This window comes from Erithacus rubecula (assembly GCF_903797595.1).
Source record: "Erithacus rubecula genome assembly, chromosome: 6".
NCBI classification, from domain to species: Eukaryota; Metazoa; Chordata; class Aves; order Passeriformes; family Muscicapidae; genus Erithacus; species Erithacus rubecula.
In genome coordinates, this window is record NC_136688.1 from 23,137,567 (window position 1) to 23,164,270 (window position 26,704).

A 26,704-nucleotide genomic window follows, 5' to 3' on the forward strand; every position below is an offset into this window, starting at 1 on the left:
GCCTCGGCACGCACCTACGAGGGGCTCCGCCTGCGGGGCTGGCCCGGGCCCCCCGCGCCTCCGCAGCCGCCCCTCGGCCAGGGGCGCTCCGTGCCGGCGGAACGCTGCGAGGGAGCGGCGGGCGCGCCCGGACGGGGCCGGCAGCGGGCGGGGCGGGGCGGGTTCCCCCGGCGGCGAGGCTGCGCTTCCGGCGGGCGGCGGTGACGGGCGGCGGCGGCGGCAGGTACCGGCACCGGTACCGGTGGGGCGGCGTGGGGTGCGCGGCCGGGCCCTGCCTGCAGCAGCGGGGCCCGCCGGCCTGTCCGGGCGCTGCTGGGGCGAGAGAGCGCCCCGGCGGCGGGGCTGGGGCTGAGCGGGTCGGGGCTGGGCCCGGAGCCCCGAGCGCTCCGTCCGGGTGTTGCCGGGCTTGCGCTGCGTGAGGGAGCGGCTCGGTTCGCCCGCGGGAAGAGCGCGGCTGGCGGGGCGCCGCGGGCACCTGGGCGGGAAGAGCCGGGCCGGCTGCCCGCGGAGTCCCGGTCACCGCCGATCGGGGCTGGCGGTGCAGGTACCGCCGGAGCGGCGCCGCCGGGCCTGCTGCTGGCTGCTCCCGGCCTCGGCGGCTGCGGCGGGGCTGGCGCTGGCTGCCATTAACCGCGGTGCCCAGCAGCAGGGGCTGGTGCTTGTCCTGCCTTCGGGCAGTTGGCGCGTACTAGGGAACCTTTGTTTCTGCAGCGTAAATGGCAGATCTGTGAGTGTCGTAAGCAATCTTGAGGTTCGCTCAGGGTTCTCACACGAGGTGAGTCGAAGGGAACGGGAGAGAACAGATGTGTGGTGGCGGGGATGATGATGAGGAGAAGGAAGGGTGCAGCCCGCGTGGGGCTGTGTGTGCCCCACTGTCTCCCTCACGCGTGGATCCTGGGTGGGTCCTGCACAGCCCGGAGAGCAACCTCTGTCCTCTGTGCAGCAGCTCCGGAGAGGACACTGGGAGAGTTCAGCCCTTTTGCCCTCAGACCCTGCGGAGAACCAGTAAGGGGAGGTTGGCTGCTCGCTAGGGTGGATTTCCAGCGGGCACGGAGGTGGCCTTCAGCAAACGGATTGAGATGACTAGGGAAGGAAGGCTGCTCAATTAAAAAGCTGTTGGAATAATGAAGGACTAGAGATCTTCCCTGGGTAATAGTGCATCTGTCCTGAATTTAGTGGTCATGGTGAGCTATGGCAAGGTCTGGCCCTTGACCTCTAGGTTCTTTCAGGGTAGTGATGCTCTCGATGGTATCATCAGTCTTGATGTGAGGGAAGGCATGGAGTGGGCTTTGTGGGTGAATCTTGGTTCTGGAAATCATTAATGCACGTGAGTACTCTGAAAGTCTGCTGCTGAGTAACTGCTTCCTTTTCTTGCAACGTGCTTGTTTTTAACACTATAGCAAAGTGCAGGGTCTTGATTGATGTGTACAGAGAAAGGGACATTCGTGCAAATAAGCTGAAACTGGGTGGAGGTGTGGGTGGCAGCAGAGTCAGAAAAATAATCCCAGAACTGGGACTGTGTTGCATCTGACCATTGCTTGTTCATCTTGCACAGAAGAGAGGCCACTTTGTTTCTGTAATTCTTTACTGTTTGTACAGCTCCAGGGTGTGGTAATGTATGCATGGACATATTTTGAAGTGTAATTCACTTCTGAACTAGTTGTGCTTCTGGAAGAAAAACAGGAAGAGGAAACTACCAAGCCAGTGTAGCTTAGAAATAAATGGGAGAAAAGTAGTGAAACTAAAATTGCAGAAAAGAGTAGTTTGCATGAACAGCAGCTACCAAGATTTCCTGGATATAAGTGAATGGTCTTTCCTGGGTAAATTCTTATATAAGGAATCTTCAGATCAGAATTTGTGTGAAAATTGTATTTTAATGGTCTGAGTTCTCTACTTTAGCAGAATGTGCTATTCTCCATCATGTCTCTCCTATCTAGGAAAATTATTTTTTATTGCACAGCAAATGTTCAGGTGCAGTGTAGTTGCAGAAAACATACTTAAATACTTGGAGAAAAGGTAACAGTTGGCTCTTTAGAGCCTGGCAGTAAGTAAATGCTTCTGCTACTATGTGTGATTCTTTAGTTATTAAATGTTTGGCTAGAGTTTTTGGTTTTTAAATCTAGTATGTAATTTTTATTATCTTATTATTTGCTATATGGAATGTACCATGTGTATCTTGTCATGACATTTATGTAAAACTGGTGCAGTTTTTAAACGGAGTTAAATCCGTTGAAATGCTCTTTTATTTTTAAAAAAGCCTGAAATGTTTTTAACAAAGACTTCACCCATTTTAACAACTATATCACCATGATGCATATGGACTTTCCATTTAATGACAGATTCCTAGGAATCATTTTTGAGTACACAGGGTAGCATCTCATGCAGCTGCACTATTGGAAAGTGAAATTTGTATCCTTATATAAAAACCCTCAATTTGTGTCTTACATCGTAAATCCAGTTCTTTCCTTCTCAGACCATACTAGTTCCCAAGCATTTAGAGGATTATGTGTCCTAAACTACTGTATGGTTATGTGGGACCCTGTGCTTTTGCCTTTTGCATGTTGGGAAAGGGCTGGAGAAAATTCTGCAAAACCTTCTGGGGCTCTTTGGGTACTACAGTCTAGTTCATAAGAAGGACTGAAATCTAAGAGGTCTTCTGCTCTGGATCCTGCTTCCATTAACACCATGGAGCAGTAACCTATAGCCAAGGAATGGAGCTGGCTGTGAAAAGCATATGAAGGTATCTGGGGAGTCTTGTCTGTCCAAGGCCAGAACACTATCCACTGGGCTCCTTTTGCAGTGTGGACCCTAGTAACAACTTCCTTCTTCCACATGGTGCCACACTAAGATTAATTTTATGCCTCAGGGGAAATCCCCCAGTGCTGTCTAAGAAGTTGCTCTTCTGTCTCTGCGCAAGTGCTGCAAGTTGACTGTGAAGCCAAGTGGTGATCTGTGTAGGGTCAAGTGAGGACACTTGGTGACTTGCTGGCCCTGTGGCAGTACCATCACTGCTCTGTGGGGGATTTGGATTTGGTCCCCAAGTGTTTCAGGACTGGATTTGGGGAACTGGTTGCTACCGGGCATCCCCAAGAATCTCCCATGAAAGGCGTCTCAGTGATGGCAGCAATCAAATGTGGGTCTCCTGTCCCCACTAAGGCCAGGAAGTCCCTGAGAGCTGTGAATGATGAGAAGCTGCCCTGGAGAGCCATGGATGCTTCCTCAGCACGGAGCACTGGCTTTTGGGGCTGCTGGGCTCCTGTGGGAAGTACTTTAAGCTCGCTGAGTCATAGGAGTGAGTGTCTGCTGTTACCATAGAAATCAGATCAGCTGCTAGGGGTGGGGAGTGCTTGTCCCTTGGCTCCACTGCTTCATGGTTCCAGCATGAGCTCACGATGCTAGGGAACCTGAATTCTTGCTCCTTGCCCTGTCAAGATCAGAGGTCAGGCAGCCCTCGCCAGAGGACAGGGAATAATTTTGCTTGGGTCTTTGCATGGCTGCAGCGGTGGGACCCTGTGTGTCTCATGTGCTGTCTTGATGACCTACAGCCTGTCTATGTCATGCTCTTTCATATTTTGGGAAACATTGCATTTGATTAACAATAGCTTCCAGTCCTTCCAGCCCAGAAAGGTGAAAACTGTTTGTAAACTGGTGAATAGCAGATAAGGGAGGACAGGAAGTAAATAATAAGCTTGGAATGGTCCAAAGGCAGAGGAAGACCACTGAATATCCAATTTTCTGTGCTCTCAAAATGCATCCTCAAGCTTGGTAGCAAGTATAGACCTGAGCATGGATGTGACACCTTCCAGAGCTCAGTCTCTCACCGGTTTTGTCCTCTGTGTTCAGTCTGAGTAACTGTTCCATTGTTTTCTCTGGATGAATATACACATTCAAGCTCTCAGGGTGGAAGATGTGAAACATCATTGCCCCCTCTCCATTCTGCTAAAGGAAATAGCTTTACTGTGAATATACTTTTCACACTAAGGTGTTGTGCCTCCTCAGATCTTTGAACCCTTTTCTCTCCTCATAAAGCAAAATAAGCACAAGCATCTCTGTGAAACAGTGTTAAAGAGACTCTTGCTGATTCAAGGTGCCACTTTGTTTTTCCACAGTTCCTCTTGGCTTGCTGCCTGCTGACCACTGAATTGCTATCCATGTGGTCTGTGTGAGCAGTCCAGATCTACAGAGCTATTCTTTTTAATGCTTTTTGCTTACTTCCAGGAGACTGAATTCAGAGGCTAACAGCTGCTTTCCAAGGATTGTCCCTAAGAGTTAGTACTCATAGGAGGTCCTGTATGCTGTGCTAGCTCAGACCCAGCTTTAATGTACCTTCTGTTTCAGATGACAACCAGAAATATTTGCAGACAACACAAATGCACAAACAAACAGCAAATGCACTGAGCTGTCTGTTTCTTGGACCCTCTTAATTCTTTGGTCTTCTTATGGCATGCTTGGTGAAAAATACTCATTCAAGCAGTATGGCTTCAAATGAAATAGATAATTCCTTGCTGCTAGCTATTATGTAGGAGGGATAAAGGATTTACTGGGTGATGCTGAAAGGAGATGAGTATCATATGTGTATTGTTCTCCCTGTTTTACTAGCTCAACCTAAAAAATTCCTGTTTTAAGGAGCTTTTCACTGCTCTGTTTAGATCCCAGCACACTGAAGCACCCACTTCAGTGTTGTTGAGAGCTCTAGTTCTCCATTATGGGGAGAGGGAAGGGGGGGTTGATTCTTGGGAAAGCTTCCAGCACTGGGCCAACTGTGGAAACAGCTGGGCTTTGTGCCAGCCGTTCAGAGGGAGGGGGAACTCAGAGCCATACAGGGAGTGTGTCAGGCAGGGGCTGGTGCAGCCTGTCGCCTTCCTCAGAGTCCTGGTGCTGCTTCTGTTTCAGGAGAGGAAAAACTATTCTGTCCAGAGCTGTGATCAAGCAGAGATTCCTTGAGAGGGTTGGTACAGCTCTTGATGGCCTTTGTTAGCAATTGGCATGAAAGAATCTGACATGTCGTGCGTCTGGCATGGAGGAGGAGTTCTGTTTGTATTAAGGGGGAGGGGAAACAGTATCTGGATAAGTAAAGATAGGGGAGTATTGGGGGGAAATCAGTGAGAAGAGGAAGCATCTGTGTGGGGAGGTAGATTTGTGATCTCTGTGTCTCACCTATTAATCTCTGCAGTCCATGCTCTAGACACTGCAAAATAAACAGCAATATTTGGGGACCATGGCTACAGACCCACTCTCGGAACTTCAGGATGACCTCAACTTGGATGACACCAACCAGTCCCTTAGCCAGCTCAAACTGGCCTCCATAGATGATAAGAATTGGCCATCAGATGAAGACCCTGCTTTTCCCAAATCAGGTAAGTGTCCTGCTTATTTGGGATCTGGGTTTCAGCAAAAAAGCAGTTGTTTGTCCTGCAACATTGTGGTCATATCTACATATGCAGAGAGCCTCAGCTCAATTTAAAAGCTTTATAGACACATTAAGCTTGCACCACACCCGAGTGAATCATCCTCAGTATTGAACAGCACTAAAAAGTGTAGAGCTAGCTGTTGTAAATATGCTCTTCTTAGTCCTGTGCCTCGCTGCATTTTGGTGCTGACAGTATAGATGTGCTGCAAATCCTTGAGTGTCCTTCATTATGGTCTCTTGCAGGAGAGTTTGGCCTCCTGGACTGGAATGGTCTCCATTCCATATGGAAGGTGGGGCTGGAGATCTGAGTTGTTGCTCTGAAATCCTGTGCTATGAACTATGAATAAACAGGTCAGGAAAATTAGCTAAAGGGTATACAGGATGACCATCTATCAAGGCACTGTGTTAAGATTCTCCTTTCCTAGAAAGCCATAATGGTGCCCTTGGGTTTTGTCTTTGTGAATATTTGTGACATATCTGAACAGTTGTTTGACAGAGTGTACATTCTGAGGGACACATGGATATCGTAGGACTGACAGGACTCTCCTGAAGTCATTGCTGCTCTTGCCCATTCAGAATTTCAAAAATGGGTTTTCAAGGTGTACAGTTGCATACATTACTCCCTCCCATGCAGAAGTGCCATTTTTTATTCTATGTCTATCTCTTTGTACTTGCCAATGTACTTCAGATCCCAACTTCTGATTGCTTTTTTTTTGTACTCTATGCAGATGACTCCAAGGGCTCCCCTGAGCCTGTCACTCACCTACAGTGGGATGATCCCTACTATGATATTGCCAGGCACCACATTGTGGAGGTAGCAGGTAGGAACCTTTCTGTTTTCTCCTTTGATGTCTTTGCAGCTGTGCTGAGGAAGAACTTTTCTAATGAGGCTTTGGGGACATCTGTGTGCCAAGCCCAAGTGGCAATGACAGTTGGCACAGAAGGAGCACCACACTTCTTGAATGTTTGTGATATGTATAATTTTCCATTGACTTCAGCTAAACTTGGGTTACTTCTTGGCTCTTGCTGCCTTGAGTATATTATTATCAGGACTCAGTTGCTTTTGCTGAATTGTTTTAGATATGGCCATGTACTACATCCTGAGCACGAAAGTGTTTTTTGTTTGATAATGCCTCAGAAATTACCTAGTTAAGCAGCTGTAAGGTCCTCAGCTGACTGAGTAACCCACAATAGGTGGGCATCACTCCTATCTGAGTGCTCAGAGCTTGCCATCCTGTCCGGAAATAACACATACAGAAATCTGAAATGGGGGGAATAGGTCTGCAGGGAAAGACCTGTTCATGCAGGGTTGCAAGCATTTGGATTTTCTTTGTATTTTCTTGTCCATATTATTCTATGTACACTAACCTTTGGTGATATACTGCTGGGACCTCCATAAGAAAGAGTTTTGGGTGTATTCTTTAGGTTGCTATGGTGAGCCTGAGTGAAAGATAGGCCAGTTTGTCTTGTGTTCCTTGTTTAAAAAAAAAAACAAAAGAAGTACTTCTTCAACTTGTGACTTGATTCATACTGCCAGCTTGACTATAGCCACCTCCTACCTCTCCTGCTGCCACCTCCTACCCCTCCTACTGCCATCTCTCTGTAGCTTGGTCCCTGCCCCACATGTGAATTTTCAAGGAAGCAGAGGCACAAGCTGGAGTCCTCCTGATTCAGGGTTGTTCTGCAGCAGAGTTTGATCACAACGGAAAGAGTCTCAGGCACTTACTTTGGTAGGAGTTGTCTTGATATCATTCTTTTCTGGGCAGTTTTCTCAAATGAACTTTCTTTTTCCTGATCTCTCATGTTCCATCTTTTTGGAACAAAATTATGATGGCAGACTCACAATTTTGTTGTTTATTGTCTCCTGCTCAGTTTGACAGGCCAAGTGTTGACATTTGGGCCATTATGCCTTACAGATTTGCCAGAAATGTTTTCATTAACAAGTGTGTTACTAAGCTTCTTTTCCATGGTGCTGGAGTTTCAGGACTGGGATTTACAGAAGTCTGCACCCTGGTCTCTGCTGCTGAAACTGAAAAGGGACAGATGTGTGGACTCTGCCATTTCAGTGGTAAAAGCCAGAATATTTGGTATGTGAATGGCAGAGGTAACTGGTGTTTGAGGACTCTGGGAAAGGGTGAGTTAAATGATACAGTTGTTTGCTTTATACTAAGCTTCAGACAAAGTGCTTAGCAGAGTTCAGATCAGAGACATTGATAAGACTGGAATGTCAGCCCAAACCAAGAATATACTTTGCTGCCTCCTGACATAAATACCCCTCTTTCTGTGGGATTTCTGTTCTGAGGTAACATGACTTTTTCTTTGACGAGCCCTCTGAATGGGCTATCACTGCAGTGGAGGTGTGTGTAAGTGGCTGTTGGAACACAGCCATTTGACATGGTCTAGGGTAGCAAATGAAGAATTAGCCAGCTTCCTGAAAAGATTCTGGGGTGAGATGATGGCTGACTGGGAGCCATGCCTGCATTCTGAACTCTTCCCTGTTGTGGTTTAAATTTGTATTCCTAGTGAGCTGTGTGTCCCTGCAGTGTCTCTGTGTAGTGCAGAAACAGCTCAGAGAAGCTTCTGTTCTTGGCTCTTGCTGGTCAATTTTCACCAGTAGCTGATGTGTCTGAAAGCATGTGATGTTCCCACACACGGTGTGATGCCTTTCTTGGCATTGGGAGAGCTTAAAGCACAGCTCCAGATAGAGGATTTGCTGCCATGTAGGTTTGAGACTTTCTGGTTTCTCATCTCCCGCAAGGAGAATTTATGGAGTTGATCAAAGGGGTCTGACTGATAGTCTTGGTTCCGGGGTGAAGCTGTTAATTTTTTTTGGTAGGAATTGATGATTTTAACTGCTCAGAGTATCTGACTGGGTAGTGTTCTCTGGATTGTTGTTGGAGACAAACTATCTGGGAAAGTCTGGAAAAATCCTATTAGAGGTAGCCTGGAGAATAAAAATCTCACTGGAGTATTAATATGAAACTGTTCAGGTCTGGCCCTGCTGACAAATTATGTTTGTCAGCAGCTCCAGGTGCAATGAACACTGGTTATGCTGAGTCTGAAACAAAATTACCTTAGTTCTCTTGTAAATATTAGCAAGTGGCAGCTGATCAAGGATAGTTTTATCCATTCTATTGATTCATTAGCTTTCTCTCCCATGTCCTTCCCTGTTTTGCACTTCAGAGCAGAAAGCTTGTGGCTAATTCTGTTCCTGCCTGCCCTGAAATATGTTCTGGGATGATGATGCTATTTTGAGACAAAAGCAGAATGCTAGTTCCCATCCTCAGGCTGAACTCCGTGATCCCAGTGTTATCCTGTGTGGTCAGAAAAGTAATTGCTTCTTGCTGGATGTGTGCATGGTGTTAATAAAATCCAGTTTTGATGATAAAAAGTTAGAACACTCATTTTCTAGCTGTCTTTAATTTCTGATTCAGTCCAAGAAATGCTGGATTTGAAAAGCCTGGTTATCTGACCTAAGCGGGGAAAGTACTGAAAAACATTTTGCAGAATTTGTTAGGAAAATTACGGTTTTTGGGGGTTTGATTTTCACTTAAAACTAGTGCAACAGTTTCCTGGAGACCCTCCTTTGTGCCCTATGCTCCTGTCTCTTCTGGGGACTGGGACCTTGCAGGAAGAGGCTGTCCATGGGAAAGGAGCAGGCATGTCACTGCTGTCCCATGTGGTGATGTGTTATACAGAGATGACAGCAAAAGGCATCTGGGCCACAGTCCTGAGGGAGTACTAAGAACTGGAGTATTGTTAGGAATCACAGCATTTTTGTATAAGGAAACATTCTTTTGGTTTTGGGACTGAGTGCTTTTCTGAAGGAAGATGCTGGTGCTCTGCTGGTTCTTTCAAATCTGCCTTAAAGTGTGTGTTTATGGACTGTTTTATGCAGGCTCTGGAGAGATCTCTGTGTGGTTTTGTTCTTCTTGACTCCAAGTGCCTCTTTTTGTGAGCACTGTAGCAGTGAAATTCCTCTTTACATGTGCCCAGAAGGTGAAAGAGAGGAGGTTTGATGTCATTGCACAATCCACTTCTCCAAAGTATGTTTTTTCCCTTGCTCACGTCACATAGCTGATTCAGAGGAAACACGAGCTCCTGGTTGAGGGCTATTAAAGAGCTATCCCAAGTTTCTGTTATGTTGAGAGTTTCTGTGTTCTCCTGCCAGTTCTTACATGGCAAAGGTGCTGCTTCCATCTTCTTGGGGATTGAGGCAGACTAAATGTGACATAGTCTTGGCCTTGAATTTTAGCACAGTTGCAAAACTAAGGCAGGTAGTTAATAATAATCTAAAGGAGGTCTCTGGAGATGGCAGTTTGTACTGGAGACCTGTGGGAAGAGCAGGGTTCATGTCAGCTCTGGCAAGGTGTTCCTTGTTCTGCTGCCCCATCTGAAATACTGATCTGTTCTTTGTGGTCAATATGCAAAGCTATGGCTATAAGGTTCATCAGTATTCCCATTTCACACAATAACTGCCTTGCTTTCTTTTGGGATAAGAAAATGGGGGCCTAACATGTATTGGTATATGAATTTCTCCCTGCTATGGAGGGTTGAAGGTATGTATCAGTGGTCAGGAAAGTGGCTGTCAGTATATACTCCAGCTACACAATCCCTGCCCTGTGATTTCAAAACTCTGTTGGAGCTCAAAGCATGTTTCTGCTAGTTTGCGTGGGATATCTGCTGCCTCACACCGTTAATTGTCAGTCTGTGGGGCTGCTCTCCCAGAAAAGCTGTAAGTGAAGTGGGAAAACAAGGTGTAGAGCTATGAGTGTGTCTTCTTTTGTGTTACTGGACTGAAGCTGCAATTTCAGCAGTAAACCTGTTTTCATTGGTGAATCTGGTATCAAACCTCCCCAACAAATGTGGCTGCAGGTGCCACAGCTGTGACTAGAGCTGATGATTTGCTTTAAGTGTTGGTGATTGAGATGGGGAAGTAAAATCTGTCTTGGAGCAACAGTAGCTATTGTTTCTCTAGGCAGGCAAAGGTAGAAATGGCAGAAAAAACTTGTGTTTGAAGGTGTGTTGCAAAGTGTCTTTGGGGCTAATGGACTCAGCAAAGACCCATTTCCCTTCAGGCATGGTACATCGTTACTGGCTTCATTAAAACAGACTGTCTGCATTTCTGCTGCTTTTGAATATAGTTTCTGGCTTTTAACTTTTTTGTTTGTTCATTTGTGTAAGAATATTTTGTATGATAAAAGATGATGAATTGCCTTTGTAGGATTGAGTCCATCCAAAGCAAGCCCATCTTGTGCACCATATTTTGATATGCAAGGTAAAGGGAAGGGAGAGCATTTAAGAAATTTTAAGTTTCTAAGGGGCGCTAAGAGAGTGGAGAATTTCTTCCTAGAGCCTTGCTCTGCAAAGGTTCCTGTCTTGATAGGCTCATGTGGATCTGTTGAGTGTATAGCTGTGAGAGTGATGGAAAGGGGCTGGGTGTGATAGTAAATGTCTTCATAAACTAGAGGAACCTTTTTTTTATTATTCTAATTGGCAGTTCATTTTTTAAATTCAGAATCTACTAATCATGAAAAAGCGTTACAGGTGTGGGATGTGTTACTCATATGGTATGATGCTATTCTCTGTACACTTCTGAAGTTGTTCAGAGGACTTCATAATTAATTGCAATTGACCCTTTTAAAAGTGGCAGTTTCCATTTTGGTGGCAAAGGAAATGTAACCATAAGGACAAGAAATGTCATTATATAGAATTAGTTGCAAATTCAAAAAAGCGATCTGGGAATCAAGAGTTGCTGTTATTGCCTCTAATTGTTAGATAAGTCTGCTTTGGAGAGGAGCAGGGGGAAAGATGTAATGGAAGGAGGTTGAATGCTGTAAGACAGCAGTTAAATGCATCCTGGTGGCAATCTGGCTAGGCTCTCATACTTTATCCTCATGATTGCTTTCTGGAAAAGGATGCAAAGCTTGGCTTGCTATAACTTTTTTTCTGTTCCTCCAGACCAGGGTGCACTTGATGGGGCCCAACCAGGTAGGTAGACTTTTTGTGGCACTAACATTTGGTTCTGTAGATCATGGTATTCCTTTAGCATGACCATGGCCTGTAGCTGGACTGTCTCAGGGGAGCCCAAACTTTGCTCAGCCTTAGGCTGCACTGTCAATTTTTCAGGAGTCCGAAGGCTGCACAAAATTGTTGTCTGAGGGCTGCACCTCTGCCTCAGGCACAGCAGAATCATCTGAGCCAAATTTGGCGTGTGGGCTTTACTTTGGGCACTTTGGGGCTCATGGGTCTCAGTGTAAATCTTACTCTGTCCTGTCATGGTGGTGGCCTGCTTGGACCAGTTCAGTTTGAACTCCAATTTATCCTGTTATCATATGTGCTTTGGAAGTACCTTCTAGGATTGCTTCCTATTCTTTCACATGGTCTGCTGCTGCACTCATGTGCTAACAGCTGGCACTTAAGCTGGATTCTCCATATGAAAGCAGCTGTTATCTATTTCTTCTCCATTAGGCTGCAGAGATGATGTGTTCTGGTAACTTGTTTGCCCTGCTTGACTGCCCTGGGCTTGCTGAGCATTTGTTAATACTCTCCGGACTTCAGTCCTAAGTCTCAATAACTTGGCTGCTGGTGCTTTCATGCTTCTCAATGTACATGAAAACTTCTATTGGTGTGAAATTCTTACTGCTAAGACCTTCACACAATTCATGGAAATGCTTATTCTCATTTCCTCATTATGTGGAGTCTTTTTGCCCTTTTTTCTATGCTCTCAGACATCCTCCAATTCTGCATTCTTTAATCTGACCCTCTAGTATATTTTTGAATCCGTTGAAGTTATATTTACTTCATAAGGCTTTCTGATTCTGGCAGCATTTCGATATTGGGAATATTGAGGTGGACAAAATCATGTATTAAAATAGTTCTGCTTTGAGCTCCTTGCCTTCTTTTCCTTCAGGGCTAAATACAGTCTGGAATTCAATAGGCAACTAAAATCATCTATACTTAAATGTTTCCCAGCTATGCCATAAGCTTAGCACAATTAGCTGAAATGAAATTACATTTGACGTGCTTTTTAACTGACAGTGTCTCTGATTAAACCTGCTAAGCTTTGTGAAACTTATGCAGTAATGGTCCAGTATTCTGTTTTGGTGCCTTTTTCTTCACCCTGAACTCTGTTAACTTTGCTGTTTTAGCAGTAACGCTAGCTTTTGGTGGCAGGTTTTATCCATGTTCTCTCAGTATCAAAGTACTGGGATATTCTCATTTGAATCTTTCAACAAGGTGGGCACTTAACTGAGGTGACTTGATGAAGGTAGGAATGAGTAGTCTCTAGACTGCAGTTAGGCTGCCTCAAATCATGACATAAATGCTAAACTATATATATATTTCAGGATATTTAGTGGATATATTTCTATTTACCTAGAAATAGTAAATAACAGGATTTGCATGCCAAGGGTGTATTTTCCATGTTAGCTGTGCAGATTCATGTAATGCCCTATCTTGGGACGTTATTGACATCTTGATGTGACTTTCTACTGTGATACCTTCGCATTGCTGCAGGTTTCAATCTGAAGCATCTATCTCAGTATTTCAGTTTCAGCCCTTTTAGAAGTTGGGACTTGCACTCATGGCTTGGAAACACAGCTGTGATTTTCCTTCCTCCTTGTCTTAGAAATGCCCTGGAAATGTTGCTTTTCAAGCGAGAGGAGAAGCGCAGTTCAGGCTTTCGTGCCATAACAGTGTTCAGGAGCTTCTGTCCATCAGTGCTACAAGTTCATATCTCTTTAGATGAGCAGCTGTCTTGACTGGAGAGGCTTTAGTTATTGGCTACTGTCTTGCTCTTCATTGTTAAAAGCAAAATAATCTGAATCACTTTCCAGTGTACCTTGAAAATATTTTTAATGTACGAACTTTGAAAGTTGGGACACTCTGTGAGTACTGATGGTATATAATTGGTTATTGGTTTGTTGTTAACTATTGAGCATTCCTCATCTGGGAGATGGTAGGAGGCAGCCTGCAAAGCCAAGTGATTACTTCATGCTGTATAGTTGTGTTTGGTGGAAACTTCAGCTATTTGCAATTGCAAACAAGGGGTGAAAACCTAGATGCATAAGATTAATACTGCAAAGAGGAAAGCAAAGTACAAGGGATAGAGCATCTGGGAAAGATCAAACCTGATAAGAATCTATTCTATAGGAGGTAGAGGAGCCACCTGAAGGTAGTTTCCTCCAACAAGAATGCATGGACTGAACTTTAGGTTCTTGTTTACAAACTGGAGCAATTGATTGTTCAGCTTTGATGCTGAACTTTTGATTTTGTCATGTCTGGAGCAAGGAGACTGATCAGATATATGTCAGGTAGAAATAAGAATGGCAGTTGATGGTTTTGAAAGTTTCCCTATTGGCAGGCTGAGCTCAGTGTGATGAAACTGGAGCAAAACACAGAACTTAGAAAAGGGCATGCTGGTTCCTTTGTAGGCCTTGTGCATAAATTCATTCTGATTTGGAAGGCAAAACAGGCCACTCCTTTTTCAGGCATCCAGGGCACTGTAGATTATCTTTTGATGTACTTGCCCTGGAAATTGTCCAGGGGATACATGCCATCTCGCCTTTGGCAGAATCATGGATTGTCTGTTTATTCTTTACCAGCGATCCCAGACGTTTTCAGCGAGGCTGTATAAGGAACAAGACTGTAGACTTTGCATAGGTCTTGCTGTAGAGGCTTTTATGTCATTTCAGAGAAAGCTATTTAAGGTATGTTGTTCCCAGATTGTGACTTGTCAGGTCTGATAATCCGTGCCCGGAAGCCTGAGCTGAGTGTATGGCCACTCACAACATGGCACAAACATGGTGCTGTTCTGCACACCTCAAAGGCCTGCCTTGATTAAGCTTGCAGTCTGCATCTGGCCCTCAGACATCCACTCTGGTGTGAAATGCAGCCTCTCAGGTAACTGAAGATAACACCTTTTCTGAATTTAGCATAGATTTGTCTTTCTGACCTTTCTCTTTCATGACTATAAAACTCAACATATTCTCAAATGCTGCATCTTCTTGGTTCTTTATACAGGCAGGGCCCTTTTTCCTTCAGGTAGAGACATATGAGTTACTCAAGACCAATGGGAAGGGTCACAATATGCCATGTTCCTTGCCCAGGACTTTGTAACCTGCACTTAGTCTTTTAGACAACTCTGTTACATTAGACCTGGCCCTAAAGCTCATAGCAAGCTACCAAGAAACTTTGGGCTAGGCAGAGAGTGGGCTACCATGGGATATACAATGTGATGTTGGTCTTGTCGCCTGGCTGTGACTGTATCCAGTTGTTCCAGATGAGCCTTGCATCACTCTCTCCTAGTCCTGCATTCCAGGTCATGCGTCTTTCCCAGTTGCCCCGTATCTCCGCATGTGTATGTCAATGTGATGGCCTATGCCCCTTTCCTGGTCCGTACCTAGTGCTGCCACAGTGTCCTTAGCTTTGGTAGAATTTCTGGCTTGTGTGCATCGGTAAATTCTGTGTTGTCTGGTGACTGACTTGAAAATGGGACCTGCAAAGTGAAAATAAAAATGAACAAGTAGCAAGAGAATCTTTTCTGTGGCTAGATGACGGTAAAAGAGGGCTGGTGGCATGTTAATATCGTGGCTGGTGTGTATGAGTTCTCTGGCTGCCATTTGCAGCACCAAGTGATCATCTGGTACAAACAGGCAGTGTTCCCAGACATATCAGGTTTACTGTTCTGGGACCTCAGTTGCTGCATGGCAAATGTAGCCAAGTGATAGTTGAGGACCAGAGCCTGTGCAATGGTAAGAAAATGGCTGCATGAATATTGTAAATCCATGCTGGGAAAATGATTTATTTCAAGAAGAATGATGTATTGCAGGTCTGTCCTGCATAAGTAGTCATCCTTGCTGCTTTTTCTGCTGTGGTCTGTGTGAAATGGTTTACCATATAGGAGTAAGGAGGGGATTGTTGAGTATAACCTCAACAGCCCATTCGCTGTTGCACTCTCTGCTTGACAAGAAAACACAGGTTTCAGAGCAGAGTAACTAATAAGGTGGGAAGACATTCACCCTTCATACTAAAAGAACCATTTCATCTCCACTGCTGCTAAAAAAAAGTCATCTTTGTGAAAATGGATTTGGTGTTGCGTCTGGGACAGAACCAGACTTTCCCTCAGACTCTGTATGTCCACAAGATTTGTGGTTTGGTTCTTACTTACCCAAATCTCTATTCCCCAGCATGTCTGCTAAGCTTGGCCATGCTTGTCTGCTTGGGCTTTGTTCATGGGGCTGAGATCTCTGCTGGCACAAGTCCACTGACGGTTGAAGACTTGCTTTGGGGAAAACTTGGCTTGTTGTCTCTGAAGCCTCGAGTGGTGGCTGGGAGTGTCCTCTGTGACATGATGGTGCTTTATGGGTTATTTGGCTCCAGTGTGATGGGGACTGTTTTCTGCATGGCTTTTACAAAGAACGCTTTGTTGCGCTGCACTTTGCAGCCCCTTCCGTCTCAGGCTGGAAAATTCTCTCTGTGGATGGAAAATCTAGGAAGCAGTGAAGAGCTTATTCTACAATCACCCTGGAGAATCCAACACCCCTGCTTGGGCCATCTGTGGAAGAGACTTATGATGATGCTTTTTTTCTCATCTTTGGGATGCAACTGGAACTGCTCTTTTTCTAGGAATTTCTTGGTTTCCAGGGTATGAAATGGCCTGTGTTCCGTGTGCAGGACTAAGCTTCAGGTGAAGCAAGAAACAGATGCACCACACTATTAGAAGTTAGTCTGGGCCTGTGTGCAGGGTGGAAGGAGTTATTGTGCCAGTGAGGGGGGCAGTTTTCCCTGTGTCTCCCTGGACATGTGTGAATCAGGAGCAGTGCCAGGGACAGCTTTGCAGGATTAATGCTCTGAGCACTCTGCTCTGTTCTTGCCTCCATCCCTGTGTGCTCCAAGGTATCCTGGCTTCCAATCCTTCCTCTCCTTTCAGGGCTGGAGCAGGGAATCTGTTCTTCATTCTCATTGTTGACTTGCCAGGCCCTTGGTGTTCAGGTTTCTGCTTCCACGCTAGGCCCATGATAACTGCTGAAAATCAGATTTAGCTTTGCTGGCAGCTGTGTCTTGTTATGGTGGTTTCTCGTTCTTTCTTTAGCCCTTGCTGCCAAGACCACAATGAAGTCCTTAACTGCCTGTAATCTCTGGCATTTTATCTGCAGGTGATGACAAATACGGAAGAAAAGTCATTTTGTTCAGTGCCTGCCGGATGCCCCCAAGTCATCAACTAGATCATGTGAAACTGCTGGGGTAAGTAGAGCCTTAGTAGGCTGCTGTTAATTTCTTAAATCTGACCTAATTCTCAACTGCTGGGTTCCTGGGGACAGATTCATCTGCAGTAGCTTCTTTGGCTGGTCATGTCCTTCTCAGTGCTTACCTCCATTGCTGGAGATGCAAATCCTCTATTATGGCACAAAAAGAACCTCTCTGTAGCAGAGCACAAAGTGAGTTCATCAGTTCTTTCTTCTCAGGTACCTGAAATTCACACTGGACCAGTATGTGGAGAGTGATTACACTCTGGTGTACCTGCACCATGGCCTGACCAGTGAGAACAAACCATCCCTGAGCTGGTTGCGGGATGCCTACAGGGAATTTGATCGCAAGTGAGTAAAGCTGCAGCAAGCAAGGCTGTTACCTGCTGCTCTGTAGCCTGACATAGAGATCTTCCTCAGGCCCCTTGTGTAGCTTGGTGATCAGAATTTACTGTCACTTCTTCTGCTGCTTAAGGAGGTGGATTGTTGTTTAATGCAGACTAAATCATAGGATAAACAGCTCCTTCTGTAGTTACATCCTTTAAGCCAACAGGCAAGCAGCAAACCCAGGACCTGGTTCAAGTGTGTCAGCCCCTTGGTATAATTGTAGGTTCCTGGGAAGGCTGTTCACTGCTTTTAGATGAATCTTGGAATACAGGGTAGTATGCCTCTAGGCTGCCACAGCTACAGAGCCTGGGAGAGCAGAGGCCATGGGTGCTAGGGTGTGGTAAGGTTCAGCGCAAAAGGGATGAAGCAACCAGGGTGCCTTAATGTTGTGGAAAGGTTGGTTCCTGTGCTTAAAGTGCAGCTTGTCATTACTGGGCTTCTCTTGACAGGTACAAGAAGAACATCAAAGCCTTGTATATTGTGCACCCAACCATGTTCATCAAGACCCTGCTGATACTTTTCAAACCTCTGATCAGGTAGGAAGGAAGCTATTGGACACTCACCTGCATGCTCACACTGCAGGGGAGCAATGGGGCATTCTCAGAGGGGCGCAAGCTGAGCCCAGGCTGCCAAGCCTGGAGTCTCTCACCTTTTTCTATCTCTTCCCACTTCTGAGGTGAGAAATACTCACACACCAGAAATACGTCTTTAGGAACCTACAGAGTTTGCAGCTCTGTGCTACTCCTTTTCTCTCCAGCCAAGTACAAGTAAAAAGTTGCAGGATCTGCAGCTCAAATATTTAATTTATTGTGAAACTGAAATCTATGAAATAATTGGGGCTAAAATCTTCTGAAGCATACTGCTGAACATAGGAAGTAGAAATCCAGCATTTCAGGGAGCCTGCTGCTGCTGGGGCTTCTAATGTATCTTGGAAAGTCTTTGCATCTCCTGGTAAAATAGATGGAGTGGGAGAGTGATGTGGGTGACATCTCTGCTGCTCAGCCATACCTACCCTTTACCCCACTGATGTGTCTTGCAGCCCCCTGCTCTCCTTTTCTATAAGAAGTCAGTTCTGTTACTGGATTTCCCAATTACTCACGTATCTACCTTTCTCTTGTTTTTCAGCTTTAAATTTGGACGAAAGATTTTTTATGTGAATTACCTTAGTGAGCTGGAGGAATATGTGAAGCTGGAACAGTTGGGGATCCCAAGCCAAGTGCTGAAGTGAGAATACTGCCTGTCTCCCCCTTGCTTAGGGCTCTGTGAGAGGGGACTTTTTGTAAAGATTGGCAAAGGAAGGAAGAGATTGTTCTACTCAGGCAGTGGTTTTGCAGGGTGTGGTGTCAAATTGCCTTTAAGACTGGTTTCTCTCTATAGGCCTTTCTGTATGTCCTTGGCCCCTGTTCTGTCTTTGAGTTAAAAATGTTCACCCAATGGAGCACCCAGTCCTGTATCTCCCACTCACCCCCTGGGGACTTTCTGCAAGATACTGACCTTATCACTGACCTGGAGCTGATGGTGTGCATCTGTGTTGTCTGGGTACCTGCATAGCTCATTCTGCACTCCTCTGCTTGTCTTTGGGGCTTCCCAAAGTTGCCATAATATCAGTCCTACCAGATTGCTTCCCTGTCCCACACCCACATATGCATCTGTCTCATCACAAGCAGTGCTATCTTGGCCTCCTGCCCACACTGTTATTCAGCTACTCCAACTCTTGATTAGAGATAGATACTCTTTTTTGTCCTGCTTTTTTTTTTTTTTTTTCTGGTGACCAGATGTTTGTTCTCATACTCCAGAGCTGCCTGTGGTGGTTTTGCATAGGTGTAATCAACCATACTAGTCTGGTGGTGTTATCAGTGGGTGTGCAGTGCTGGGTTTATGCACTTCCTGGGAGGTGAAGTGGCTTTTTACTGGTCTGTGTTTTGTTGCAGGTATGATGAATACCTGAGATCCCTACAGAAACCTTTGCAAACGCCCCAGAAGTCAACACCCCCACGCCCACCGCTGCCAAACCAGCAGTTTGGAGTCTCCCTACAGTAGTGAGTATTTCTGGACTGTGTTGCTTTTGCCCTGACTTGCTTGATATGAAGTCACTATATTTATTACTGAAAAACAGCAGAAAATAGCTGAGAAATTTCTTGCAGTTCAGACTTCCTATGAATCTTTAACCATTTTCCTGAGGATCTCTGTGCTCATGTTCAGATCCTGACTAACTCAGTTTAGTTCCACCCTCTTGATCCCTAGGTCAGATTGTTTTTGCTACTTAGGGTCACTAAGGGAGGAGCAAAGTAAGGGCCATGGGAACAGCGATATGGCACTAGAAAATTCCTTTTAAGCAGAAGAAGTCTGTAGGAAGCTGAGAGAAATCTCTTTAGGACTACACTACGTTTAGCAGTGCTGCAGATTTGTTTCTTAGTTGTTTTCCACATCATGAATTCTATTTCAAAAGCACCTCTATTCACCCTTCTAGTGAATCCCATTCCCCATTCCTACAGTTACAAAGGCAAACACAGACACTGGCAAGGGCTGGTGATACTGAGTAAGTGTTTAAGGTATTTTTAACTGTGACTGTGGTTTTGCCTCTCCAGGGAATGAGGAGCCAGTACTGTGTAACTAGACATATCCTCTGAGGCAGTCTGGGAACACATTCCCCAGCTTCAGTGCAACATTTCCAGATGGTGTTTGCCATTGTGCCATGGTGCCTGAGCTTGTTAGCAGCCTGGGAGGGGTGAACAGCTCCAAGCTATCAGTGGTCTGGACAACTGAATGTGGGGATGGCAGCGAACATCTTGGTGTCATGAGGTTTTCCCTGACAGTCATTTTGTTAACAAATCTTCTGTCACAGGAATGTGGAGACCAAATTGTTTTCTTTTTCTTATGCATCGGCTTCTTTATCCCCGTGTTCCTGTGGGAAAGGGAAAAGGAAGCCTAACCCTTTTCACCTGATTCATAACTAGCATCCTTGCCTTCTGGGAAACCCTTTGCTCTGGCATATACAAGCAGAGATTTTTACGGAAGATGGAAAAACGTTCCAGTGGTCTAGTAATGAGCTCACAGTTGCTCCAGTGAATGATGTAACATGATGGGTGAAGAGTACAGAAGGCTGGAATAATGGCTGAACCAGGGATGGGGGTAGCAAGGTCATACATAGTACAGCTTGTGTGGGCAAATTCAAGAGTTGGAGGCTTCATATTGGGCAGGACCAGTCCTGTGTAAAAGTCATGTGTAACCTGTTGTTTTTTGCTGCAGTCTCAGGGAGAAGAGCCCTGATCAGTCTCCTGTTCCTCTGGTGGTCAGAGACACCATTGCTCACTTGCAGGAGCATGGTAAGTGTTCGGGGAAGCTGCAATCTCATATCAGTGACCTCTGTTCTGTCCAAGCTCCCATCAAGACTGTGGTAAGATGAAGAACAGCAGTCTAGAATAGAGTGTAGATCCTGAACTAGATTAGTTAGCCTTCAAGTGAGATTGTGGAAGGCATAGGAGACCTTCTTTCAGGAGTCCATGTTCCCACTTGTATAAAAGAAGCCAAATGCTCCTTGTATCCTTTGTCTAATAGTGGAAGCAGAAAGAATTGTGGTACTCTAAAAAAGGGGACTGTTGATATCTGTCTGAATGCCCCACAGCATGGATTTATAATTGCTAAGGCCAGCATTTTTAAAGACTCTTCACATGGCTGATTTTTTTTCTTCTCCGTCTGCTGTCACTTCACAGCTCTTAATACAGAGGGGATTTTCCGGAGATCAGCAAATACGCAGGTTGTCAGAGAGGTCCAGCAAAAATACAATATGGGTAAGTACCAAACACATCAGAGCCCCTCTCATTCCCTAATTACTGCTGTCCAACTGCAACTGTGTTGGAACTAGTCCAGCATGGATTCTCTCCTTCTCTGATAGGTGTGTAGGTGAGCCCTCATCTTGGGGTATTGCAAAGGAGAAGTATCTGGTACTTCTGCTGTGTGGAAAGCATATTCCTTCCCACTCATACTCTCCTTACTAGCCTTTTTTCTCCTGAAAGTTTCCCTGTTTCTTGCTGTGGGATATGCCATCTTACTCTGATTATACTGAAGGGACTTAAGATGACCAGGATGAAACTTAGTCATATTTTTTTTGATGATTTCTAAAGAGGTAGGACTGGATTCAGCACTGCTTTGTATATGACATATTTTTCCACTCTGTTAGAAGATGTGGTACTTCAGGATTCTGTGTTATTTAAAATGCCCCTTCCTTAATTTTGGGCTCTGACCATCATGTCCTGTCCTTTGGAGGAGGTGCTGCTATGGCCAGTGAGCACTGAGTCTCTGCTCTACTTTCTCAGGTGTGCCTGTAGATTTCCAGGAGTATGAAGATGTCCACCTCCCTGCTGTGATTCTCAAGACCTTCTTGAGGGAGCTACCTGAGCCTCTCCTCACTTTCGGCCTCTATAGCCATGTTGTCAGCTTCCAGAGTGAGTTGTAACAAGTGTGCTACTCCCTGAATGTTGCACTGGCTAAGGGCAAAGATGTCTTAGTGGGGACATGCATGGCATACCTTATGACTGCCATCAGGATGGGTGCTGATGATTGTCCCATCTCTCTTGCTTTTTAGGTGTGGAGGAGGTGAAACGTGTGGATGTTGTTCGCAAAACACTCCAGGATTTGCCAGAAGAAAACTACCAAGTGCTCCGTTTACTGACAGCCTTTCTGGTGCAGGTGAGCACTAGCCTAAACATTTGCTTGTCATAATGCTAAGAGGTGCAGGCAGGCCTCAGCCTAAAAGGTGCAGGCATACAGCCTGTGTGGTCTATACCAAGGAGGCTGAAAGCTCCCCAGGGTGGAGGTAGAACTACGAAGTAGTTGAGTAAAAGAGGGGTATCAGTGCTTTGCAGTACTTCTGCTGCCAAGAAAGCCTCTGCAAGGCTATTCAAGCAGGAGGAATGATTGTGAGTGGTGATCTAGACTTATCTAGAGATACTGACAGTGCTCTTGGCCTTGTTGTTATGATACGGCCTGGCCAGCTTTTCTTCTCTCATTTTCTCTTTGAGTCTGTCAGCTCTGGCTTTAGGGAGAGTAGAGGGCAGCTGCTGTGCTATTCTGTAGGATTCACAATGGTCTCTTTCCTTCCCACATAGGTCTCTGCTCACAGCGACAGAAACAAGATGACAAACACCAACCTGGCAGTTGTGTTTGGCCCAAATCTGCTGTGGGCCAAAGATGTGGCCATTACTCTAAAAGCCATCAATCCCATCAATACCTTTACCAAATTCCTGCTGGACCACCAGAAGGAGCTGTTTGAGGCTGCAGAGGCCTGAATCCAGTCCAGCACATACCTGCACACTGTGCCCACCTTCCCCCTTCTTTGTCTTGGAGCTGTGACCAAGCTGTCTCCAGTACAAAGGAACCATTGATCTTCTGGGTGATGAGCAGACTGGGGGCTATGGACATGATGGTGAAAGTGTGCAAATAAGTGAGCAGGAGACCTGCAGCTCTGGATGGGCAGGGGAGCTGGTCTCCCAGCTGCTGAGACTGTAGTCCTAACCTACCAGTGCAGCTCCTCCAGGGCTCATCACCAGTCTTCTGCCCTATCAGATGACCTGCCTTCCTTTTCTCCTTCCCTTTATGTGCAGTTTTTCTGCCCTCCTAGTTCCTTCCTCAGCACAGATCTTTTTGTTCAAGGTCCCGATAGTCCCAGCTCACCTCTCCTTGCCTCAACTGGGCTGTCTGGGTTAGGGCAGGCTTGCTGGGTTTTGTGATGGAGACATTCTTACTGTGAGTGCTGTTTCTCAGCACTGTACATGCATCCTGCCTTTCCCCAGGGGCAGCTAAAGCAGGAAGGGAGCAGCAGCCCTTGTGTTTCAGGTAGCAGCATGTCCTGCACTTGCAAACACCACTCTAAACCCCCTGCTTTAGCAGGCAGGTGAAGGACAGGCTCACAGCAATGGCCTGTGTTACCTGTCAGACTCTAAACAATGAAGGTGACTTTGGCCCAAAGCCCAGTCCCTCTGGGGTCACCCACTCCAGGTACTATTCAGTGTTTGCTGGACTGTAGAGGGTGACTTGCCTCCCGTAATTATGCAGCTCAGGTGTGTTTGTCCCTCCAGCAGCACTTCCAGGCTGGCTGGGAAGGTTCATGCCAGGCTTGGCTGTGTATGCAGGCCAGCTGTGACCCTTTGACAGCTGGTGATTGTGAATGGCAGGAGTAAGTGCCCTGCTGGCACTGAGCTGCTGAACACCATGAGGATCACCATCTGTCCTTGCAGCAGCACAAGGCCTCCTCTTCAGGCATATGTATCTGTGCTGACTAGCACAGACCGCCTTGACTAGTTAGTTGTCTTTTTGAGCACAATTTTCCCCAGCACAGTGTAACAGAGAGCATGGCCTTGAGGGAAGGTCTGGGGACTGGGGCTAACCCTCACCATGGGGTGCACCAGGCCTGGATTACAGATTTCTGCCCAGATGCTGAGCATTCGTGCCAAAGCTATGAGGGAACAGCTATTCCATGCCAAGGGCCTTTGCTGTGTCTCCTCCTGGATTCATGCCTTCCACCCTGCCATCTGGCCAGATGCATCTTGCATGCCCTGGGTACAGTTGGAGACATCATGTTCTTTGCAAGGCAGGCTTAGAGTGGGGTGGTCCTGGCAGCTCCCTGGAGCATCTGTGATACTGTTACAGCATCTCTGTTGGCTTTGGGTTGTCTCATTCCCATTACCTGACCTTAGAGAGCCTTCTCCTCAGCCTGGGTCTGTCAGGGTTTTAGGAGGGAGCTTCTAGCCTTACTTCACTGGTGTGATTTATCTTTGTATCTTGTGCCCTGTGTGCCTGGGCCAGACCTCCCTGCTGCATCTGGCTTCAGGGACAAATCTTTTGGACCAAGCAGAACTGTTTTGTTGTTTTTTTGGTTTTTTTTTTGTTTGTTTTTTAAAATCTACTGGATGCTAAATAGAATTTGCTTTTTCATAATATTTTAGCCTGCCTTTAAACACTGACCATGGGTCAGTGCCCCTGGTGTAATCAAAGTAGGTGGCATCTCCTGCAGGAATTAAGGAGATTGCTTTTTTTGCTAAACCCTGGAATGAGGATAGGTGCAAATGTAGGCAGCTCTGCAAGGCAGCACAGGTCCAGCCAGCTGGCTTGGAGGAGGCACACCCACATGTGGGTGGGAGCAGTGAACAAGAAAGTGAGCATTACTAAGACTGGAGCAAGAGATGTTCTAAGATAGGACTTGATCTGATCTTTTCTAGATCCCAGGAGATTTTACCCTAGGGAGGCTACCAGGCTGCTGACTTGAAGTCTCCCTCTTCCAAGAGTAGGATCCTTCCCTGTTTGGCCAGGATATGAATTGTTTCATCCTGAACAATTCACAGCAGGAACTAAGTAAATGTTTTGGAGGGAGAGATAATCTGCTCCTAATTCATTTGTGATCTCTTCTAGAATGAGTTAGCAGGGCTGATGTGCTGTGGGGTGGACTAGTGTAAAGAGAGGTATTTGCCCATGTTTAAGGGGCAAGGCTATGGAGGCTGAGGGAGCCCAGTGCAGCCCCTCTTTCCCTGCAGGCGTCCTGCTCTGTGGAGGCTTTGGTAGGGGGAGAAGGAGACTTGGTGCTCTGATTGTATCTGCAGCTGACACTGACTTCACCTTCATCTCCCTAGAGGAAAGGCAAGCCCAGCTCACTTCTGGGACAAATGCCCAAGTTGGGCAACCTGGAGTCCAAGTGCCTGAGTGCATGAGGCCTGGCCCTATGCACTCTCTGGGGAAAGTGGCATGCTCTGGGCTTGCAGAGCAGCAAGGACTGCTCCCTGCCCAGTAGCCAGAGGAGCAGTGCTGGAGTAGCTCCTGTCCAGGGGGAAAGTGGGGAATACTGCAAGTATCTGAGTTATGACTGGAGTTTGGTGGTTTATTTTAGGGGGTTATTTTTGGGATTTAGTTTTGTGGGTTTTTGGGTTTTTTTATTGAATTCTTGAAATGACGTTTCCTTTTTTAGCAAAATAGAGCCTGGTTCACCCCCTGCAGGCAGGGATAAAAGCCTGCTCCAGTTCAGTGCCTGCAGGGAGCAGATTCGGAGAGTGTTCAGGGAACTACTGCTGCTCATGGTGGGAAAGTGCTTGCAAATCCTGGAAGGGACCCACTGTAAATATCCCCTTTCCTCTGCTGCTCCTTGTGCTGGAGCTGCTGAGAGCCCTGGAGCGGGCACAGTAACCAGGGTTGCTTTTGCAGTCTGTTCTCCTGAATGCCTTGTGTTGAAATATTCCTCTTGTGATCTGAGCAAGGAGCTGGCCCGGGCCTGCCTGCAGCCTTTGTCAGGTGGGTGGTCACCAGAGTCTGCACCTGCCAAGGCCAGGGGGTTAAATTCCCTCTTCACATGGGCAGGGTGCTGGCTAGGCTGGGTTTCTCTGCCTTGTGTAGGTCGGGGCGGGTACACAGTTGAGGCGCTGGTCTGTGTCAGTTTTCTCCTTGCTATAGACCTGCCCAAGGGTCTCTTCCCTGGCTTACCTTTCAGGTTAGCTATTAGCCATTTCTTCCTGTAGGGGTACTTGTGCATCAGCCTCCTGCTTTTAGCACCTAGAACATTCCCCTCTGCTAAGCCTCTTGCTGTCTTAATGGCCTCTGATCACTGCATGGTGGCCCAAGCTGTGAACTGACACCAGAGCTTTTGGGTGGTGCAGGGGGTCTGGGGCCATCCAGATGCCTTGTGTGCTAACATGAGAGAGCTGAGGGCCAGTTTGGTCCCAGTTTCCTTTTTTATGCACAGGGGCTCCTGTGCAAAAATCTCAGCTTTGCTTTTGTTGCTGACGTTCCCTGCCTTCTTTGTTGATGCTCATCAGGTGCAGGCCTTGGTTTTCACAGTTCACACTGTTTATTTTCTTTTAATCTGCACCAATCTTGTATTTCACAGTTTGCACTTTTTGTATTTCAATAAAAATCAAAATGTAATCTCATCCAGATATGTCTGTCAAGTGGCAGCAGCAATGGCATATCTACAAGAAAAAAGGCTGTCTATACTGCCAACCACAACCATGCTGCAAGGGAGGAAAAAAGCATGACATGCATCTTATGTGAGTATCTCTGAAGAAATACTAGTTTGCAGGAGCCTTGGGCTGGAAAGAGAGTTAAAACAAAAATGAACTAGTATAGATTTGGCTCTTTTCTGAAGAGGGTTGTTCTTCCACATTACCATCATTCTGTCATGATGAGCCATCTTCCTAGGATTCCCAAGGATGCCAAGTGGGAGCTACCTTAGGATTATCTGGCTAAATTTGTCCTATGGCCAGGTGATTGGTACAGCAGAAGCCTGCACCTTCTCATTTCAGTGTATGTGGATTGCTAATTTGATGAACAGTAGTCCTGTTAGGACCACCATGCTCTCTCTCCTTGATTCATATTCAGTTCACTGCCTTTTCCCTGAAGACTGAAATTTGCCTGTTACATGAGTAACAGGAGAGGTACTTGTCACAGTGACCTGCCTGGCATTATGCTGTAGCAACATCAGCTCAGAGGAGCTGAAGGGCAGGTGCATCTGGCATTGGCTGGACCTACATTATGTGCAACCATGGGCAGTACTGAAAGCAGTGTGAACACCATTGCAACTGGACATGTTCTCCTGAGAAGCTGCCCCATGGGTTTATGGACACTGTTCTGAGAACATTTTTTATGAATACCTACAATAAGGTCGCAAGGTGATGGT

General features: G+C 46.2%; 1 protein-coding gene across 8 annotated transcripts; it reads left to right on the forward strand.

Annotated features, from left to right (window-relative positions):
* On the forward strand, positions 1-25,958 carry ARHGAP1 (Rho GTPase activating protein 1). 8 transcript variants are annotated; one of them, XM_079309231.1, is made up of 14 exons: positions 1-223; positions 5,174-5,357; positions 6,139-6,231; positions 11,372-11,401; positions 16,570-16,657; positions 16,879-17,010; positions 17,496-17,582; positions 18,172-18,270; positions 18,978-19,085; positions 20,296-20,372; positions 20,760-20,837; positions 21,363-21,491; positions 21,632-21,735; positions 22,155-25,958. In XM_079309231.1, exons 2-14 carry the CDS (start codon positions 5,219-5,221, stop codon positions 22,332-22,334), a joined length of 1,344 nt encoding a protein of 447 aa, XP_079165357.1. In that variant the 5' UTR covers positions 1-223; positions 5,174-5,218; the 3' UTR covers positions 22,335-25,958. The 8 variants fall into 8 exon arrangements, with proteins under 8 accessions (XP_079165357.1, XP_079165358.1, XP_079165359.1 ...); XM_079309232.1 differs by lacking the exon at positions 1-223 and adding an exon at positions 367-727; XM_079309233.1 differs by lacking the exon at positions 1-223 and adding an exon at positions 2,485-2,740.
* The last annotated feature ends 746 nt before the right edge of the window (positions 25,959-26,704 follow it).

What these genes read in the sequence shown, in the direction of transcription:
- ARHGAP1 (XM_079309231.1), top strand. Translation starts at nt 5,219, where the DNA reads ATGGCTACAGACCCACTCTCGGAACTTCAGGATGACCTCAACTTGGAT. An exon ending in CCAGCAAAAATACAATATGG is followed by an intron (nt 20,838 to 21,362) that starts GTAAGTACCAAA and finishes CTACTTTCTCAG; the next exon opens with GTGTGCCTGTAGATTTCCAG. An exon ending in TGACAGCCTTTCTGGTGCAG is followed by an intron (nt 21,736 to 22,154) that starts GTGAGCACTAGC and finishes CTTCCCACATAG; the next exon opens with GTCTCTGCTCACAGCGACAG.